This window comes from Glycine max, chromosome 20 (genome assembly GCF_000004515.6).
Source record: "Glycine max cultivar Williams 82 chromosome 20, Glycine_max_v4.0, whole genome shotgun sequence".
Lineage (NCBI taxonomy): Eukaryota > Viridiplantae > Streptophyta > Magnoliopsida > Fabales > Fabaceae > Glycine > Glycine max.
The window spans coordinates 36,310,315-36,331,673 of record NC_038256.2 but is presented as its reverse complement, the minus strand read 5'-3'; the positions used below and the strand labels follow the sequence as shown (position 1 = coordinate 36,331,673).

Here is a 21,359-nt window from a genome sequence, read left to right as displayed (position 1 = left end):
TGTCTTCTCGAAACGTGGCTGTCTTATATTTCAACCTTTTATATATGTTTTTTTGGATAGAGATGAAATTATTATCATAGCTTAAATTAAATATGAGAGACATGGTGAGAAGTTCTTAAATTGTAAGAGTTTGGGACAATCTTTGGAGAGCTTCTTATTAAGATTTTTAAGAGAATCTCAACACATAAGGCAGATTGTAATTGAAAAGTCTAAGTTGTGAAGTTTGGTACTTTTTAACGGGGACTCAAATCTTGAGAGGCAAACAGTGACTAGATCAATAATAGGTCAACAGTGAGAAGTTGATGAACTCTTCAACACACAAGTTTATTGCATTTCAATGAGGCATTAAAGTGCACGGCCATCGATGTATCTTCAATAATGGGTCAAGTACAAACCAATTAAGTAAACATCACATTCAACTTAAAATTTTAATGCATCAAATTTGAGTTATTACTACTTATATCTAGTTCAATTTATAGATTTTCATCTAATTCGAGACTCCTTTTTACACTCGTCACTTGCAATAATTTGATGCATCGATTTTGATCTTGACACCACCAAGAATTGTATCTAAATCAACCTTGGTTTTACTTGAAACAATCGTTGTAGGGGAAGATTAGTACTCGAGAAGTTGATGTGTCAAATTTTCTTAGCTTAATTGTAATTTTGATATTTCTGATTTACGAAATTTTCATTTTTTATCTCCCTACTTTTTAATGACAAAATTGGATCCCTCTAGTGTTCATTTTACCGTTAGAGACCGTTAGTTAAATTTTATTTTCATTTTTCCCATTTACCCTATTCTGCCTCACTACATCTGGGCACCGGCACACAACGCCGTTGACGATACCACCGGCGTCGACGAGTTCAGCACCACCACCAACCTTCGCGAGATAGTAGTGACCTTTGATTTCCCTCTCTACAACCCAAATCCAGATTTAAACCAAACCCTCACCAATCACCACTAACCTTGCGCACAATGTCGACAACACCACCGACACTGCCAAGTTCGTCACCACCAACAACGTCTGCAACACAATGACCTTTGATTTCCCTCTCTACAACCCAGATCCAGATCTAACCCAAATCTACAACACAAATCTAGATCCTATACTCAATTCTCCTCACAAAGTCTCCATTCCAATCCAAATCCAAAATAAATTAAAAAAAGAAACAAATTTATGAGTTTCTTCTTCCTCCTCTTGCGGCCATGGTTGAACTAGGATTTGACGGCTACTGCTCCTTGTTGAAGGGTTCGTAATCGTGGATCTCGAAGCTGGATTCTGTTCCCAAACGGCGCGTTCAACTTCGTTTTCTCTTCTATTCAGTTCCAACAGTGACGATGAGAAGGGGAGTAGTGTCGTGGGTTTAATTGAAGAGGAATGAGAGTTTGGTGTTTTGGGAGAAGGTTAGGATTCAGCCATTGCAGAGTCAGGGTGGTTTTGATGTTAATTATTAATTAAGAGAACTACAAACTAACCAATAATTTAAGTTACATGTCACACCACAGGTCAACGTAAGTTTCTAATAGTCAATGAGACCTTTTGGACGGATGCACCAAATTCACGAATTTTGCAAATGAAAGGACCCAATTTTACCATTAAAAAGTAAGAGGATAAAAATCGAAAATTTTATAGTTTGATCAGTTTTCTTTTGCTAATAATTAAGTCTGCAAAGTGCAAATTTTGAATCTAGTGTGCATTTAAAATACCGATATCTTTCTTATCAGTATTAAAATATCAGATACCATATGCCTCCATTATTATCCAGGACTGCTAATATTTTACCCAGACACATAGGTACAGAAACTCGTTTTCTATATAGTTCCAATCTATGCAGCTTGTTGAGATCAAGATTAAAGTTGATCTATTTTAATTTAGTACCGCTAGTATTTGTTCTGTCTACTTGTAACACATTTTAAAAAAAAAAAAAACAAGAAACGACATTTCCTGCTAAAGCATAGTGGCATGGGATGCTGTGATCTGACCAGGTCTCTGTTCCCGTGAAAAGTGGTACTCCTGTCATATGTGGATAACTCAACAAATATTCAAATGTGAGCTTTATGCCTATATCGCCACGTTGCTTAGATAAGCTCAAGGACTCGTAGAATTTTAAAAATTCAAGCCCTAAACCCTAATAATCAGTCCACTTATATACTACTTTTTAATATAAACTTAAACTTATATGCAAGTTAATGAATTCCTATAAGCATGTCATATTGGATTCAAGTATTTCATTAATCTCTGCAAATGGACATGGATTTTCTTCTGACAGAAAATGCTAATATTTAGAAGTATTGCTTATTTGGGACATGTATAACATATTGAAATTATTTCTGCACACACTTCTTCATTTGCATAAGTACATCACTTGTTGACATCAAAGTATTGTATAATAATTGATTTCTTTACATGTCCTAAACACGTGGATCACTGGATCCCCTGTGCAAGAATTGGAGCGATGTATAAAATGATGCACAGAAATGTTGTGCAAACATTAGTATCCATTGTGCATTTAGCCTATAAATAACAAAAAGGATTCACCGTATAGGTTTCAAAGTTATGATAATACTTCTAAAATTAGACGCGCCATCTCTGCCTGTATCAGATACTATTACACTAAACCAACTAGAGTCGGCTAAGTACCGAGAAATTTAGATAATATACATGAGATCATTTTATCTTCCGTACGACTATACAATAAAATAAAATAAAAAGACTATTACAATAGATGTTGCTAGTAGATTATCACGACTGAACTCACAAATATAATATAACCCCAAAGTGATGTAACTACAACTTATTGGTACTACTGGTACCGTTTTTCTTAATAATATTTCTCTTTGCTGATTTAAAAAAATAAATGAAGTATTGAACTATTAGCTTTTCCTGTATAATTAGCTTACCATTTTTTACTCTAAATGAATTTATATGTTGGTATGAGCCAGTTTAATGTTCATTAGTATTTTCCAGTTGCTGTCCTCGGGTTTCTATCACCATGGAATATTGTCATAAAAAGAGTCTGAGCATTTGTAGCAATGTCAGGAAGCAGAATCCAGAATAACTTCTGTTAGGATCAATTTGGCCATCCTTTGTTCTTGGGGTGTCTTGTTTTTACCTTGTGTTCCATGTAGACAGTAACAGAAGATAAGCTTTGTGCATTTAATGATTGATAATGGAGGACGCTTCATTGTCTTCCATGTGCTCTTTCATGTCTCATTTAGATACTCTAAGTTTTCACTATAAATAGATAAAGTCTACAAATGCAACTCACTAGACCTTGACTAACAATACCTACATTGAGAAGTTAAGTCCAGCAGTTCCCAAATGGAATCAAACACATCAAGGTTTCTTTTGAACTCTTCAACTTTGCACTCAGTTTTCTACCAAGAAAAACAAGATGATGGCATAATTGATCTGGGTCTTAGTCTAGGAACTGTTCGACATGAAGCTTACCATTCTTCTGCCAACTGTATGGGTTCACCCCTCCTTCATTCTTTTAATTCTTCATTTTTCTAATTTCTCATACACCCTTTAGGCAGATATTTTTGATAAAAAAAAGAGAGTAAATAGTATATAAATAAAAAATATAAAAGATTTTTACACTATTAATCTATCAAAGATTATCATGTACAATAATTTTACTGACTTTTATAATAATTATCTTAAAATTTATACCAACATCATTTTTTATAAGTTGATAGTATAAAACACTAAAGTTGCATAGAAATTAAATTCTAAGAAGAAAATTCATAAGTCAATTCAGTTTAGTCATGTGTAATTAATGTCATTTGTATGTTGATGATTCATCCGAGATGAGTTATATTACTAACATTGTTAGCAGGAAATCAACTAATACCTAACTTTGAAGTTGTAACATTAACAATTTGAACTTAATTAATTTCCCACTCTCTTTCTCGAGCTGTCCTCATATAGTCTAATGAAACTATATTTGCAATCAGTGTATGATGAAGAGCTTATGGATTGGCCTCACTCCAATCTCAATCTCAAGAATTCAAGAACAATGCATTCTAGATCCGTCCACCAAAATTTTGATGAAGAGATAGAGGGCGTCCAGAGCAATGAGAGGTGGGCTTATGTGAAGGTTAACATGGATGGGGTTACCATTGGTAGGAAAATTTGTGTACTTGATCATGGTGGATACTCAAGTCTAGCACTCCAATTAGAAGACATGTTTGGTAGGCAGAATGATCAATAATGCACACTTCCAAGATATTTTTAATTTTTAGTATAATTTTATTTAAACTAGTAACATGTTTTTAACTTATTGTACAATTCAGGAAGCCAATCTGTTTCTGGATTACGACTGTTCCAATCGGGATCAGAGTACTCATTGTTCTACAAGGACAGACAAGATAATTGGAGGCCTGTCGGTGATGTACCATGGAAGTAGGTCCCGTTTTACTTGCCAAATTTTCTAAATTCTATTATAGGTCATTTTATCAATAATTCTAACTGGGTTTTTTTTTTCTCTCTTTCACTTCTTTTATTTTTGTCGCAGAGAGTTTATAGAATGTGTGAAGCGGTTGAGGATTGCAAGAAAGAATTCGGGCATTGTTTCCTATTCATCAAGATGCACCTAAATTCCGTGTCTCTTACTTGAGTAGAAATTAAATTAATCAAAGTTGTCTTGATGTCCTTCTGTTAAGTTGTTTTGGCCATGTAATAGTTGATGGATTCATTCAAACTAGTGCACATGGTATATTAGAAAGCAAGTCCGTGATGGAAACGTACCTTACGTGACATGTAATGATTAAAATGGAATACCAATAATCACTTCCAAAATTCAATCAAGGACTTTAAGGCTTCATTTGGGTGACTATGGGTCCATCGCTATAATGTAGTTGCTCAGTACAACATTGTTGCATTAAATTAATACCTAGTAAATAGCAATCACTACCGAGACAACTGTTCTCCGTTATTTCTCTCAAATTTCATGCTACTAATTTAGAAAATACAGTTGTCTCTCAAGTTCCTTTCACTGTGACAATGACATGTTTCCCGCCATTGGCTTATATCAGAGTTCTTCATTCATACTCATCCTATTTATTACCGTAAATTATAATTAAGTTGTTTTAGTTAATGGTTAATTGATCAGCGTAGGTTAGTTATTGTAAATTTTCTGTATTTGATTTTCACCAATAAAAAAACAAGATAATAAATTATCTTACAAGTTATGAAAAAGAGTTTGATCTAGTTATAGTCATTTATGATGCAGAAAATCAAAATTTGAACCATGAGACATGTGTCAATGTTTAGTGTTTAACAATGACTTGAACATGATTATCTCTAAAAAAAATACATATGTTTTACTAGCTTTATAAATTTGTTTAATTAAAATAAAATTTTATGTTTAACAATTTTCACACCACTTGAATTTATAGTTTATAACTTATTAAATTCTTTTTTTATTCTTTGCTATTTTTTTCTACAAAATAAAAGAGTTATATGAAACAAAATCATACCAACTTATCCTTCTGTTATTTTAGTTATCTTAATTTATTGGTTTGTTGAACGATAAATTTTATCAGATATTTCTAATTCAATAACTTTACAATTTTCAATGTTTAACTAATTTATCAGTTATTTTACTGTTTGTAAGCAAGAAGATGAAAAAGCCTTAGACTTTTGTTTATTTTCTCATATTGTGGGCTTTCTTTGTCAATAGGAAGAAAATAGATACCATATATATAGCTTCCAACTTATTACAAATATAGCAAACGTGATACAAAAGTTTTTATTTTTAATATTCTAGCTTTGGCACTAAATTCACAACAAACCATGTGAAACTCAAACTGGGAAAAATGCTGCGTGTCAAAGTCAAAAGAATGATGAGACTAATTAGCAGTTAAATACAAATGACAGCCATCATTATTTTTGGTACGGTTAGAGTTCATTTCTTAGGGGCCTAAGTGGGAGCATCTCATCCACGTAAATCAACTCAAACAGTTTAAATTGATTGAGTAATTTTTATATTTGAGTTTAACTTTAATCAAATCAATTAAATATTTTAAATTTTTGATTAAATCATGAGTTTTAATATCTAAATTTATTGAATTATTAACTCGTTAATTTATATTAAATTATTATTATTATTATTATTATTATATGTAATATATAATATATATTTTTAAATTTTTAAAAAATCAAATATTATTGATTATTAATTATATAGACTTATCAACATGAATAATTAAGTAAATATCAACACATTTAACTTGAGGATCAAAACAACAAGAATTTTACTTATTAAAGTTATTTTAGATGAATTTCTATAAATATTTTAAATCTATTTATAAAGAGTAAATTTCATAATATCTTATTGATTTTTGTAAAAAAAATGTTTGAAACTCTTTTCATTGTGCTTATTGAAGTATGATAATATTATAATATTTTCTTTTTAATAAAAATCTAATAATAAACTATTGTGTTTGATTCATTTAATAAAAAAATTAACTTATAAAAATATTACATTTAAAAAAAACAAATAAAATTAAATATTTTGACTTATTGATTCAACCCAACTCAATTCAAAATATTTACAAACAAGTTAAATTGACCTGAGTTTATTTTTATTCTTAAAAAATCAATACAAAACAACTCATTTAAATTTAATTAAATTGAGTCATAAATTTCTTCATCCTAACCTAAAGAAACCCGCTACACCCTTAACATTTCACCTCAATTCGCGCCGCATGTTAAGCCATCCCAAGCCCAATGTCGTCTTTATCAACGTAAAAAAAATGTAGGGTATATCTCATAAAGTTTGTAAAATTTACAAATGTGTGTAGTCAGCAAAATCTTATGGAATATACATGCATCTTAGACTTAGAGCGCAACATGAGGAATACTTATAACTGATAATGCAAAAAATCATTTAATTACTAAAATTTGTGAAGTGCAAGCAACTTAACATAATTTGTAAAAATCAACTCTTTCGATTTCTCATTTTAAATCTTAGAATAATCAAATTTTTAAAAATTGGACTTTTTAAAAAAGTTATTGGTCAAAAGATAAGTCTCTTTTATTTTCCTTCGTACCAAATATATAGCACAGCGGCGCTAATGGTTTATGATTAGTTACAGATTCTTGCAATACTCACAATGAAGAACTACCATTTTGAGTCGTAAACATTTTTAGTTTGGAACCTTAAACAATTTGCATGTAATAAATCAACTAAAAACTAAGAAAATTTGCATAACGAAGCAACTTTCAGCACTCCCATATCACAATAGCTTTTTATTATATTTGTTGATAATTTCAATATTTATCATGTGCATAAAACTCAAAATACTAAACTCCTGATAAAAAATGTAATATTTATCTTTTTCCTCCCACCATTCATCCATAGTTACCCACCTATCCTAGACCTGCAGACAGCTATGTTAAGCTATGTAGTTGCCAATGAAACAACCCATGAAGCAAAATGTAAGGAATTTGACTTTGAAGCTCGTTACTTTTGTCTTTTGTTATTCTTTCTTCGCTTAATCACAAAGTTTGAGAAAGAAGGGTACAATTAGATAAATACATACTACAGTCAGTCGTGTCATTTATGCATATATAAAGTCGAGAGTTAATAAAAATCAATGAAAAAATTATCAGCAAAATTAACTAATGTTTTTAAACTGTACTAACCATTGAACTAATATAAATACCGGTTCACAAATGAATCACATATAATTGAATTGATAATATTTAAAGTATATTTTAATTTATAATATATTTAATAACATATAATATAAAATCATAAGGAAAAAAGTTAGATAAAGTCATAAAGAGATACAAAAAAAGCAATAATAAGAGTGAAGTTGACAAATAAATATAAATTTAGTTAATATTATTAATAAAAAAGTATATACAGTAACTTCAATATACTGTATTAATGAACTTTTAATAATGGTTGTAAGGGATGACAGTGGAGTACCGGTAAATGTTTAAGTAACCTAAAGGGACCACCATTAAGGGTCACCGACAATTTTACTGATTCTTACCCAATAGTGATTCGATCAGTGACGCAGATAGTTAGACTTAATTAAAAATCTATCGTTATATTTGGGTATATCTACACCAATTTCTTAGAGATAAATTAAATACTGTAATTTTTTCAACAAAAAAAAAAATGTAACATTATAGTAGTAATAAAAAAATTTAAATGCAATTATGTACCCCTATTTTATTGGATAGGTAGTTTTGATTCATATTATTTTAAAATTAAGAAATTTCATCTTCTTACTTTTTAAAAATACGTGATTTTAGACGTTTAATTCTTGTATTTTAAATTTTTTGTAATTTTTATCAAAATTTTAATTTTGTCTATGTTTTATTTCTTTTTTTTTTGGTTCAATTGAATCCTGAATCTAATATATTTCTTTTAAGGTATCATTAAAAAATAATTTAATTAATTACAAAATAAGAAATAAAAAATAAAATGTTGGCAAAATTAAAGATTAAATCAAAACTATAGATTTTCTAAAATACGAGAATCAAAATTACGTTTTTTTAAAATATGGGGATCAAATGTTTGTATTTTGAAATAGGAAGATCAAAATTATAAATTTTTTAAAATAAGAGGACCAAATCTCTCAATTTTAAAATAAAGAGATCAAAATTACATATTGAGTAAAATAAATGAATGAAAATTACATTTAAGCCTAAAAAAATAGAGAGTGGGTGATCTACACCAATTATTAATTTGTCCAATTCTGAATTCAACTAATGATTTATTAAAAAAAAAAAGGTTGACACAGTGGTATAAGATCTCAATGCATTCACATGAGTGAGAATGATCTATTTAGTCGAAGAACCCGTATTTGATTTCACCGTGTGCAAAATTTTCTTGAGTCAGCGATTGTTAGGCATCACAAGTGAGATAGTCTCTGATCCAATAGATTGGGAGACACCTGTGATCTATGACCTAGGACAAAAAAAAACTAATAATTTCTAATGATTTATTGGTTTAGGTTGAATTTTTATTTTAAACTTTTAACTCACCTATCAACATTTACTGAAGTAATAAATATCCAATGTTAAGTTTTTGTTTTATGATGTTATTGATATAAAGTATTTAGTAAAGTTTAAATCTATAAATATTCAATGTTAAGTTTTTTCTATCACGTTATTGGTATAAAGTATTCATCATTTACAAAACTCCTATTTGAAACTTTGCTTAAAAAAGACCAAGTTTGATATCACTCGTACCAAACTTATTGGTTATCCAATGTTAAGTTGTAACTGTCTGCATAATTAAAAAATGGTTAAGAAATAAGACAAGAGCTATCTTACCTCATAACTTTTGTATATGTATCACATGTAAATGCATGTTCTCCTCATTATCTGTGTGATACTTGAAAACTTGACTATTATTTTAACTTCGTATTGCTTTTTAATATTTTATAAGTTATATAATACAAATCTTATTTGATCAAAATATTATTATTTCGTAAATATTTATCATTTATTAAATAAAAATAATAACTATATAATATAATTATTTTATTTGATAAATATATGATTTTGAAAAGAATAGTATTAATAATTATGTATCTTTTATTCATTTCTCTCTCTTTCTCCCTATTTTTTTATACATCATTTACTTTGTTAGTGCTTTTTCTTAACATATTTAATTAAATTGCTTTCGTAAGTTAATTTATTATTGTCTAAGTAAGCTACCATTATATTACTAATACTATGTCTCTTACAAAAATTTCTTATACATTATCTCTTCTAATTAGTATTTCGTAAGGAAAATATTAAATAAAATAGATATATTTAGTGTCTTAAAAAATATAAAAAATTTATTACTTTATCTAATAATAATAATGCAGAAAAATTTAGAGATATAGTTTATGATTTACGTGTTTGTTTTGGCACTGAAGTAGTTCACTTGACGCACATTCACTAGACGCTATACACTTTTGCTTATATGTAAAATCAATTTTGATGCGATTTATTCCTTACGTGCATGTTGCATATTGGACGTGTGTCCAGAAATAAATTTAGTATATGTTTGAATAAAACTTTGGACTTTGGAGAGTTGAAGCCTGAGTAAAGGAACTCCAGCATTGCAATATTTCCAATGGCAAAACAAGCATGCTCTTATAGTGTGTTAAAATTCAAGTCATACCTTAAAATAGGTTACAAGTACGTGACCAAAGAAATTATTGTATACACTTGCCTATTATTATGGTCAATCTTCAAATAATTAAATTTTATTAACTCGTGAAAACAAAAAACAAAAAAAAACTAAACTACATATGTTATGAAAATTACTGAAATAATGAACACGCACTACTCCCAAACCGTACAAAAAATATTTGACCTAATAAGATTCCAAACACGCCCTTTAATGGTGCAAAAAGGCGAATGATGCGTCAACCCCATTACCGATACTGATTAGAGGGGTTAAGAACAAAACGTCCAGTCAATTGAATGGTGATGCGATAAGATCACCATTAGGAACCCAACCAAGTCTTTCCACTGTCCTCATCAAGACTCAGACATGACAATACTAAAACAGCAACACTGTTCTTTTGACACCAAGGCATTATTCATGTATAACCCATTAAGTTCACCTAGGTACGTGGAACCTTAAGTTATAATTTAACTCCATTGTCGTGTGAAAATAAAAAAAAAAGGCATTATTCTTGATTTCATGTACAATGAACATGACACATTTTAACAGTAAACTGATGACTTAGATTAAATAAAACTAATTTGGATCGTATGGATGGTAAATTAAATTATATATATTCGGGTTAAAAGAAAGGATAAAAAAATAATGAGTCCCCAAAGCATGCCATGTCTCGTAGGTTGTAGCAGAAAAATTGATGATTTTTGCTCAAACAAGATGAATTTCTCTTCTAGTGCTCCAACCAATAACAAGGATTCATGAGCTTGAAGAAGACATTGTTAAACGTGACCAAGACAGAGTAAAAGGCAAAAGCTACACAAATGAGCTGGATTCACAGTGCACAGCTCCCTGAAATTTCTCAATCAGAGGAAATACTCAGTCTATCCAAAGCATCAAGCACGTGCCTCATAGTAGGTCTCTTTTCGGGGCTGCTATGAACACAAGCCATTGCAATCTTCAAAACTCCAATAATCTCCTCCTCCTTATCTGCATCTTCACCCAAGTAAGGGTCTAACACCTCCAACACTGGCTTCTTTTCCTCAATGCACAACTGAATCCACTGAACAAGGTCTATTTCTGAGTTCCCCACTAAGACAATGGATGATCTTCCTGTGATCATTTCCAACAATATCACACCATATGAGTACACATCCCACTTCTGTGATGGCTTCACCACTTTCAGTGCTTCTGGTGCCATATAACCATTTCCCAACACATTGGTTGTGACTTCAGTGGATATGCTCTTTTGCCTTCCCTGTAGTTGCTCCGCGGCCACTCGGTTCGATTGCAAGGTCGGAGACCCTCCGGCAATGTTTGCAAGGCGCCCAACTCCAAAGTCAGAAATGTGGGGTTCCATGTTGTGTCCAAGAAGTATGTTACTTGGCTTGAGGTCTCCATGGACATATTTTTTGGGACTAAATTCATGAAGATAGAGCAATCCCTTTGCAGTTCCTTTCATGATTTTCAATCTATAGGACCAAGATAGTGGTGCGAATGTGTCAAGTCCAGCCTTCCCTGAAGTTATAAAATGGAACCAAACAATCAAATGAACAAAAACAAAGTGTTAGGTTAGGCCGAAAGGTCAGTAATTGCCAATAAGAAAAAAAAGGCTTGTGCTTACAAAACTTACCATGAATTGCTGTAGCAAGGCTTCCATTGGGTATATAATCATATATGAGAAGCTTCTCATCAACAGACCAGTAATAGGCTCTCAGAGTTGCAATATTTGGATGCCTTAACTTCCCTATTGCTTCAACCTCTGTTTGGAACTCTTTAAACCTTTGAGAACCTCCCTCTCCCAATCTTCTCACAGCCAAAGCAAGTCCATCTTCAAGCACCACTTTGTACATAATCCCTATTCCACTCTTACCCAGAACAAAAGCTGAAGCCTTGAGAAGCTCATCCAAATCAAAGTTCACATGGGAATCTAATGGGACAAGATCATACTGCTCAACATTATTATCAGATAGAACCTCAGAGTCATCCTTTCTGAAGCAGAAGCACTCTTTCCTCCCTTTCCTTCCCTTGCTTACATCACTCTCATCCAGATCCTGGTTAAAACCACAAACCCTTGAGTAGCAAAAAGAGAACAGCAAACCTAAAAGGCAAATTCCAATTATATCACCCACAACAATGCCAACCACAGCTCCCTTACTTAGCCCTTTGTTTTTCTCACTTCCCCTTGAACCATTACCATCCCGAGGTGAGTAGTTATCAGGAATAAATGGAAATGAAGAAGGTGAACTAGCAGATGGAATATCAGAGCCACATGAATTCTTCAAAGGAGGACCACATAGACCAGGATTGCCAATAAAAGCAGTTGGTCCTCTATTCATCAAAGCACCATTTTGGGGTATTGGACCATTTAAACTGTTGTAAGTAAGATCAATGTAAACCTTCTCAGGCAGATTACCAAGGCTAGCTGGAATTGAACCACTAAAATGATTATGAGACAAATCAACAGTTCCTTGCAGGCTTGAAAGATTTCCCAAGTCACTGGGAATTGACCCATTGAACTTATTGAAAGAAAGGTCTAGTCTTTCCAGAGAAGACAAACCAGTACCGAACCCATCTGGCAAAGGGCCAGTGAAATTGTTCTTACTGAGAACAAGGGTTTTGAGTCTCTTGCATTGGACAATTCCAGCAGGCAACGATCCATTGAAGAAATTTTGTGACAAATCTAGAGCTTGAAGGTACCTGAGGTTCTGAATCTCACTTGGAACAGACCCAGAAAGTGAATTGCCATAAAGCACCAAGCTTTGAAGTCCCTGAGCCTGAAAGAGCTGTGGAGGCAAGTTTCCAAAGAGCTTGTTGTTCCTGAAATTGACATGGCGGAGCTGGGAGAGAGATCCCAGAGAAGAAGTAAGAGAGCCATAGAGTTTCCTCTTAGGGATGCTAATGGACACAATAGTTTGGTCCTTGCAAGTGATCCCATTCCATGAACAAGGGTTTTCATCGGAGGAATTCCAGTTACTCATGGATCCTTGTGGGTCTGTAAGGGACTGCTTTAGTGTCAAAAGCACAGAACCTTCGGCATTCAGAGAATGCACCACAGGTGCAAGAGAGTTGCAGGAAAGAAGAAAAAACAACAAAGCAAAAGGGGGCATTTCTCCTTCCTCCAACAAAGTGACCGTTGGAGCAAATCCAAAAATGCAAGGGAAAGAAGAAGAAGAAGAAGAAGAAGAAGGGTCGGTAGTGAGGTTAGCTTAAGCTTAAGCTGGTTTGAGTTACGGAAAAGAAAATAGAAGAAAAAAGAGGTGGAAAGACAGAGAGAAAGAGAATGCAGGCTAGGCTGTGTGCGAGAAAAGCTTAAACAGAATAGTGAGAAAAGGAAGTGTTGAAGAATGGGAAAGCAAGACCAAAGCCTCGGGGAGAGTTACTAGGTTGTTGGTGAGAGACAATGAAGAGAGAGAAACAACAACTCACTACACGAGTACTATTCTCAAATTCTCGCAATATTTCTTTTATCAAAGTTAGAGCATGTTTGAAAAAAAAAAAGGTAAAAAAGTTAATTAAAAACTGACCCAAAAACTATCGGTAGTTCGAAATTGTTAGTTTTTTTTTTCAGAAAAAAAAAAATCCCCGTTAAATTGAAGTTCAATCGAATCAAAGGCAAGTAAAATTTAATTAAAAATTATTTTTATAAAAAATTAAACTCAGATAATATTTAAATAATTTAATCTTATCTTCAGCAATTAATTACATTAATTATTTGTAATCAATCATTTAATTCAAAATTATTAACTAAAAGTCAACAAGTTAATTTATTGAATTAAAAATGTTTAATAAAAATATTTATGAAGTGATAAATATTTCATTGAAGAAATGAATAAATATTAAATGATAAATAAATAAATATATATATATATATATGCTATATAATATTTTCTAAATATTAAATTTAATTTTATGGATAAATTATTTTTGGTAATTATAATTTTACATTTTTAGTTAATTTTAAACTCTTACACTTTTATATATAAAATAAAACATTTTAAATATATCCTATTATTAAATTTGTTATATCTTAAAATATTTTCAACTAAATAAGATAAAAATAACAGATACTTAACTTAAGTATGCTAAAAAGATTGTGAAAAAAAAAATCTCTGTTATGTAAAAAAAGGTAAAAAAGAATAATAAATATTTTAAGAATAAAAAAATAAAACATAAGAAATTGGAATTTAGAAACTAAAATATTGCTTAAACTAACATCTAAAAAAATTATAGTTAATATTTACTAAATATACACTGAACATTATTAATATTATCAAACAAACTTTTTAATTAATAAAAAAATATAAATGAGTTGAAACATGCTGGTCTTGTCAAACATACACTAAAGAGGACAATGTTTTTATTTTCCTTTTGTTTTTTTAACAATGACATGTTTTTTAATGATGCATTCTAATTAGTTTTAATTTTTAATTATATTGTTGAAATTTGTTCTTATTATTTATATATAAATAAATTTAGCTTATATTTTTATTACTTATATATATTCTTATATTATTCAATATTTTATTTTAAAGTTCTTATCATATAAATCATATTTGTAAAATATTGTGTTGATATGTATTTTTAAAGTATATAAAAATGAGAGTCTTTATCATTATTTATATTTATTCAATTTTAATATATAATTATTATTAATATCAAATTCTGAATTGAAATTATCAATTTTATCTATATACCTTTTAAAAGTATTACAAGATTTATGTTAATAAAATGAACAAAATATATTAAACTGAACATTTTGTACTTGTGCCTGCTTACCTGGTGTTGGTCAGACAAGGATGGATCCCGATATTTTGTTGCCAACGATCATGATATTGAATTATTGATTGTTAATACACACAGTAATAATAAAAAAAAAACACACACACACACACCCGGGAAATTTAACAGAGGAATGAATGCTTTGGACACAACAATGGTCAGCCATGATTGTTCTCTGTTGGGCATATTCTTCGTCCGTTAGTGCCTCTTTAGTTTAATTCAATTTGAGATTTGAGATAATTTTAAAGCTTATGTTGAAATTCACAATTGATTTTTAATTTTTTTTTATTTCTAAAATTTCAAAAGTTTTGTGAGAAATTGTTATTGTTACTATCCATTCAAAACGTGATTACGTGTCTCTTGATTATATATGTCAATGATACAATATGAAGTCATGTCAAATGTTCAAACACATAAATTATATCGTTAATGACGACAACACTTCTTCCTTCTCTGTTATCCTCCTTGCCACCACCACTGGCTTCCTCACCTCTCCCTCCTTCCATGACTCTACCAACACTGACCTCCCCACCTCTTTCCTCCTCGGTTGGTTCTCCTCTCATCGCTCCTCCACTAGTCCAAGATTAGTTGACACACACACACCTGAGCTAGGACCTAGTCATCTTCAGCAACAACTGCACACCCTTCTTTTCTTATGCCTCCATCTTCTTTTGTAACATTCCATTTTTATAAAATAAATTAAAAATAAATAGAATTTTAAAAAAATAACGAGGTTTTTGTAATTAAATAAATAAAAAAATAGTTTTATTAATTAAAATAATGATTTTAAGGTAAAGAAAATAAATATATGTTCTTAGGAAATAAAAAGGATATTTTATTTATTTACTTGATAAGGAATAAAATAAATTTTTTTCTATAAAATAAAAAAATAAAGTAAATAATAGGTTGAGAGTACCCTAACAATAAGTAGAGACATATTATATCAGTTTTACATTTATGATAAGTATCCACTCTCTCTCTCTTACTCTCAAATTCGTTTTTCCTTCCGCTTCTCTATGGTACTAGTTGTTGCTTCATTGAATTTGCTTCATTAATAGGATCACGATTCGACTTTGATCGTTATGGACTAGTACCATGATCGAGTCCTTGGCAAGCAGACCTAATTTTAACTGCGGGCACAGTCATTATGAAAATGGCTCCTTCTTTAGTTCGATTATATGAAAAAATGCCCGAACCTAAATATGTTATTGCTATAGGAGCATGTACAATTACAGGGGGGGGGATGTTTAGTACCGATTCTTATAGTACTGTTGGGGGGCGTGGATAAACTAATCCCAGTGGATGTCTATTTGTCGGGCTGTCCACCTAAACCGAAGGCTATTATAGATGTTATAACAAAACTTCGTAAGAAAATATCTCGAGAAATATATGAAAATCAAATGAGTTTGATTATTGTGAAATTTGAACACCAAGTTTGGAACTTGTGTTCACACATTCCTACCATTGGGATTTGTGAAATAACATCTGCGGTTAGAGAAATGTCCTTCGCACATAGCTCTCTTTTTCTCACATACACCCGAATCTATCTCAGTAAAACTATGATCTCGAACTTGTTAACCATTAGATCATCATTAAATTTTAACACTAGGTTTAGAACTCATTTCACACATCCAAACAGTTGGGATTTACGAAATATTGTCTGTGATGAAGTAAATGTCCCTTGCACAGATACACTGAAATGGAGGCTCCACTCACTTCTCCTTCTCTCTGACACTTGGAAACCCTAGCAGAGAAACTAGAAGAAATGCTTGAGGAATCTTAGGGAAACGCTAAAGACATTGCTATCATTACCGAATTACACATGTATGCCCGCTTAGAGGTAATGGATGAGTTTATTGTAATTGAGGTTAAAATGAACATTTGCAGGGATCCTTAGAGGATCAAATTGAGATTTATTTTGAAATGTTTACCGTATTGTGATTCTTCCTTTATGATTATAATTATGATATTGTTGTGTTTGACAAGCCAATTGATGCCCTAACGTGAATTGGTTGATAAAATTGAGTGCTTTTGATGTTTTCATGTTTTTGACCTATGATTTTGATTCTTTTGATTTTGACATTATTATGTGAAATTGTTTGAGAGGTTTAATCACATGAACATAACATATTAATATTATTATTGTGTGACATGTATATAATGCATGAGGGTTGATAACATGTTGTCTTGTGATTATGGAAGTGTGATGAACTATGTGTAAATAACAATTTGAGTATGTGTTAAATTGTGAGATCACACGTGTGTATTAAGATGTCGTGTGCATTGAGTTGTGAGCTATGAACCATACAATCACATAACTATAAAATCCTTTAGGGGCGACGAGCTAATGTGTGACGAGTATTGTGATGAGATCCACTGTGGAAACCCGACGAATTTAATCATTTTGAGGCGCGATGAGTTAAAGTTATTTTGAGAACAGTTGAAGAGTCGTGTGTTTTATACAGTTCTTAGATAGAGTCTGCGTGCTAAAATATTTTCTGGGTTAGATCCTGAATCAGGAGATAGAGACCCTAGCGGACTCTTCGAAATGTAAGTCTTGGGGGTAAATACATTCGGTTTGAATGTTCATTGAAGCCTATGTTGATCCCATATGGTTGGAGCGTTCTCACAAAATAGAGTGACCCTGACTGGTCCCCTATGATTTTATCTAGTGAGAGTGACCTAACTTACCAGTGTGTAATCTATCTTGTCATGTAATCTTAGGCGCCCGATGAGATTTTTCACTAACATGATACCACATTGCATATAAGATTGAGTCTTAGTATATTTGTTGCACAATGCTTGTGTATTGATCGATATTGATATTGTATTTTGATCCTTGAGTACGTAAATGATGTGAAAATGTGTGAGATGTGTAGTGTTGAGATGTGATGTTACATGATAAGTGGTGAAATGACATGAGTTATGTTAAAGTAAGTTGCATTTCATTTATATGATATGTATATCTATGTTGTCTCATTTCTCTCTATTAATTAGGAATGTGATAATTCACTCTCTGTGTGTTATTTGTGTTTGGATCTTGTGATGATCTCGAACTTTGTGTTTGTGGGAGAAGATGGTTAGGTGGATGACTATGAAGAACCTCACGCTAGAGGATACTGGAACACAATACTCTGATAGGATGTGACATTGAGACATGAGTTTCTGTATCATTTGCATAATGTTCTCAACATGTTACTTTATGTTATTATATTTTTTAACTTGTTTCCTTTTGTAAAAATTGAATGACCTTGTTTTGGGCCAAAGATGTTTTCATACCCTTATTTGATAAGTTTTTAATTTTGTGATTAGTGCGAATGTGAATCTTTTACCTATGTGAGCTCCTTTATGTTTATTGAATAAAATAATTTTTAATTAATTTCATATTTTCATGTATGATATTATATAAATATGTATGTTGGGATAGAGGATGTCACATTCTTCCTCATCTTTTATAACTTCATCCCACCACTTTCTTATCTCTTTCAAACGCTCTTTCATCCTTCATAGCCTCTGTAATTACACACCCATAAAAAAACAAACAAAACCCATTATTCCAAACCCAAAAAGATCAAAGCTTTAATTTCATGTTTCAATTTCTGAACCCTCCATACCACGGAACCAGGCATAATAATTTCTTCAGAGCTCAAACAGGACAAACCTTATCCGACAAAGGATCAAAGAGATCTTACACGTTTCGTCGAAATCTCGACAACAAGGGAGGCAACCTAGAGCCTCTCTCCGGTGACAACGATTGCTTTGACTACAGTGTCGGCACCAAAGAGGTGTAGGGGTTGGAGATGCAGCGACGGAGGACAGGGAAAAAGCCGTGCTTGTTGACAAGGGAGTTGATGTTGAGGGGAATGGGAACGACAGAGAAGTTGTACTGAGTAGGATTCTCATGGTTGCAGAAGAGCTTCTTGGCGTAGGGTTCGTTGGAGGAGGAGGAAGATGGCAGCGATCGGCCACGAGGTTATGGGAAAAATGAAGTGGGCCTCTGTTAGTTGCACATATTTAACTTTATTTTCTTTTTTTAATAAAATAGTCTATTAAATTAAATAAAAAAAATCAGGTGACATGTCATGTCATTGATATCTCTAACATGACTCTGCACGTATATCGTTGATGTGTCCAACTAACGAACACATTATCATGTTTTGGATGAATACTAACAACAAGAATCTCCCATAAAACTTTTGAAGTTTTAGGGACCCAATGAGAAGCAAAAAAATTTCAGGGATTGGTTATGAAATTCAAGTATATTTTAGGGATCGACCTTCAACATATTTAAGCTTAATTTTAATTGGTTCAAATTTTACATATTAGATCTCACATGTTTCACAAATAAAACTATTTTTGTACACCCAAATTTAATTCTATGAGTAAAAAAAATTGATTGATGCAATAAGTCGAGTTGAAAAAAATAAACAAATGGGTCTGCTCGATGGACCAAACATGAAAAATGGACAAGGTAAGACCATTCTATATTTTATACGGACCTTATTTTTTGAAGTTTGGTTAGGCCTAATCATATCAGAATTCAAGCTTATGTTTATTGAGTCTAGTATGTATTGATGGATCCATTGGGTTAGCCTAAATAGGCATGGTTCTATTTTGGTCAACAATTTCCCAGTTCGGTCCAACGAACCGACAGGTCAATCTAGTCGAGTTTTCTAGTTTGAGTAATAAGTAAATTTTGAAAAGGAAGATAAAAAATAAAAAAGTTATTGGTACACGTGGTTTGACACTTAAGTGCCTGAACCAAGATCTAGTGTTCGATCCCCAACTTAAGTATAGAGTAATAATTAGGAGTATCACTTTATCTAAAAAATGAACCAACCTAGTGCCATGACAATATGAATCCCTGTCTATACCAAAATGAGAAATGTTAATGAAAACATAAATGAGTTATATTTTGAATAATTTTAATTTGATAATATGTTATATATTAGTCGCCATTATTTTTTTTTATATTTTAATCGCTAAAATTTGTATTTTAAAATCATCATAAAGTATTAAATTTTATTATAAATGTTAATTTATTATGTGAGGAACTAAAAAATTAAATTTTCAAAAATTAGAGACTTAAAAAAAAAATCAGGCTCTAAAAAACCACATTTCCAAATTTAAGAATCAAAATAATGATTAAGCCTTTTTTTTTTTATCGTGAAATTAAGAAGACATGAAGAATCACGTATCTTTGCCGTTTGTACAGGGTGAATTGGATCATTGAGCCTCTATTCGATCATACTCGATATTATATAAATATTTAAAATGATAATGTTAAAATAACCACCATAATCTATGAACTATCTGGTGCAAATCTAACCTTTTAGCTGTTGATTAAGAATATTATTCCCATTCTTAAGTATATAAGATGAATTGAATGGTTAACAGAAAAAAAAGTTACATATTTATTTTTTCCTACTAAAAAAGTTAATAATACTAACTATCAACATTTTTCAATTGAAAAAAAAATGTTCTCATCCTTAAAAAGGAAAAAAGATACTGTCCCCAAGCTCTATATCTTGACAAAAGAAAACATTGTGTTATCGGAAAATATTTTATGCACACCTATTATGCAATAAGATAGAAAAAAAAGTATTAGTATTATAAGATTTATGATATAATAAAAAAAATTATAAATATTGATAAAATTTATAAATAATTATTCCTGTGTTATCACTTATCAGTCTGATGCAACACAACAGCGACAAATAATAATATTACTCTTGGTGAAAGGAAAATACTTATAATTATTTTTCTTAGCCACAATATTATGCATTTTATTTTATAATAAAATTAAGGTAAAATTATATTCTTGGTCCCTTAATTTATCTCCAATTTTAATTTTGGTCTCCTCTTAAAATTATTGACAAATTTTGTCCTCCTATTTTATCCAATCACGCAATCTTGATCTACTGTTACGTGTCATGTTTTGATTGGATATCGAATCCATAAAAGATGAAATGCATTAACTTGTCATTGGTCAATTAGAATAAAACACAATTAGAATAAGACATGTGACCGTCATTATCCAATAAAAATGTGACACATAACCATCAATAACATGTGTAGTCAATGTCCAATTTTGAATTTTGAATTGAGAGATAAAGATTACGTGATTGAATAAAATAAGAGGGTAAAATTTGTCAATAATTTTAAAAAATGACTAAAATCGAAATTAAAGACAAATTAAAGAAAAACAAGTAATTTTACCTAAAATTAATTAAAACATGCTGTATCTTAAAAAGACTCAGAAATAAGATGAGTGGTAAAAGAGCCATTGTGATGTTCCTGTTAGGGGGGTCCGCTGCTACGACGCGTTGTGATTGCAGAGCACGTGTCAGCGCACCGCTCAAGACGGAGCCATTATAAATTTGTGAAAATAGCACGATACGAATAGGAGAAGGGGCGATAAAATAACGATA

General features: G+C 31.3%; 2 protein-coding genes across 2 annotated transcripts; one reads left to right on the top strand and one right to left on the bottom strand.

Moving 5' to 3' along the window:
• The first annotated feature begins 3,292 nt into the window (after nt 1-3,292).
• On the top strand, nt 3,293-4,805 carry LOC100793397 (auxin-responsive protein IAA32). Its single transcript, XM_006606828.3, has 4 exons — nt 3,293-3,471; nt 3,962-4,198; nt 4,301-4,409; nt 4,522-4,805. Exons 1-4 carry the CDS (start codon nt 3,327-3,329, stop codon nt 4,601-4,603), a joined length of 573 nt encoding a protein of 190 aa, XP_006606891.1. The 5' UTR covers nt 3,293-3,326; the 3' UTR covers nt 4,604-4,805.
• A 5,791-nt stretch (nt 4,806-10,596) lies between these two features.
• Nucleotides 10,597-13,556, bottom strand: LOC100792873 (receptor protein kinase-like protein ZAR1). The gene is made up of 2 exons (XM_003555205.5): nt 11,780-13,556; nt 10,597-11,664 (listed from the first exon to the last, which is right to left on the bottom strand). Exons 1-2 carry the CDS (start codon nt 13,254-13,256, stop codon nt 11,009-11,011), a joined length of 2,133 nt encoding a protein of 710 aa, XP_003555253.1. The 5' UTR covers nt 13,257-13,556; the 3' UTR covers nt 10,597-11,008.
• Nucleotides 13,557-21,359: the final 7,803 nt, after the last annotated feature.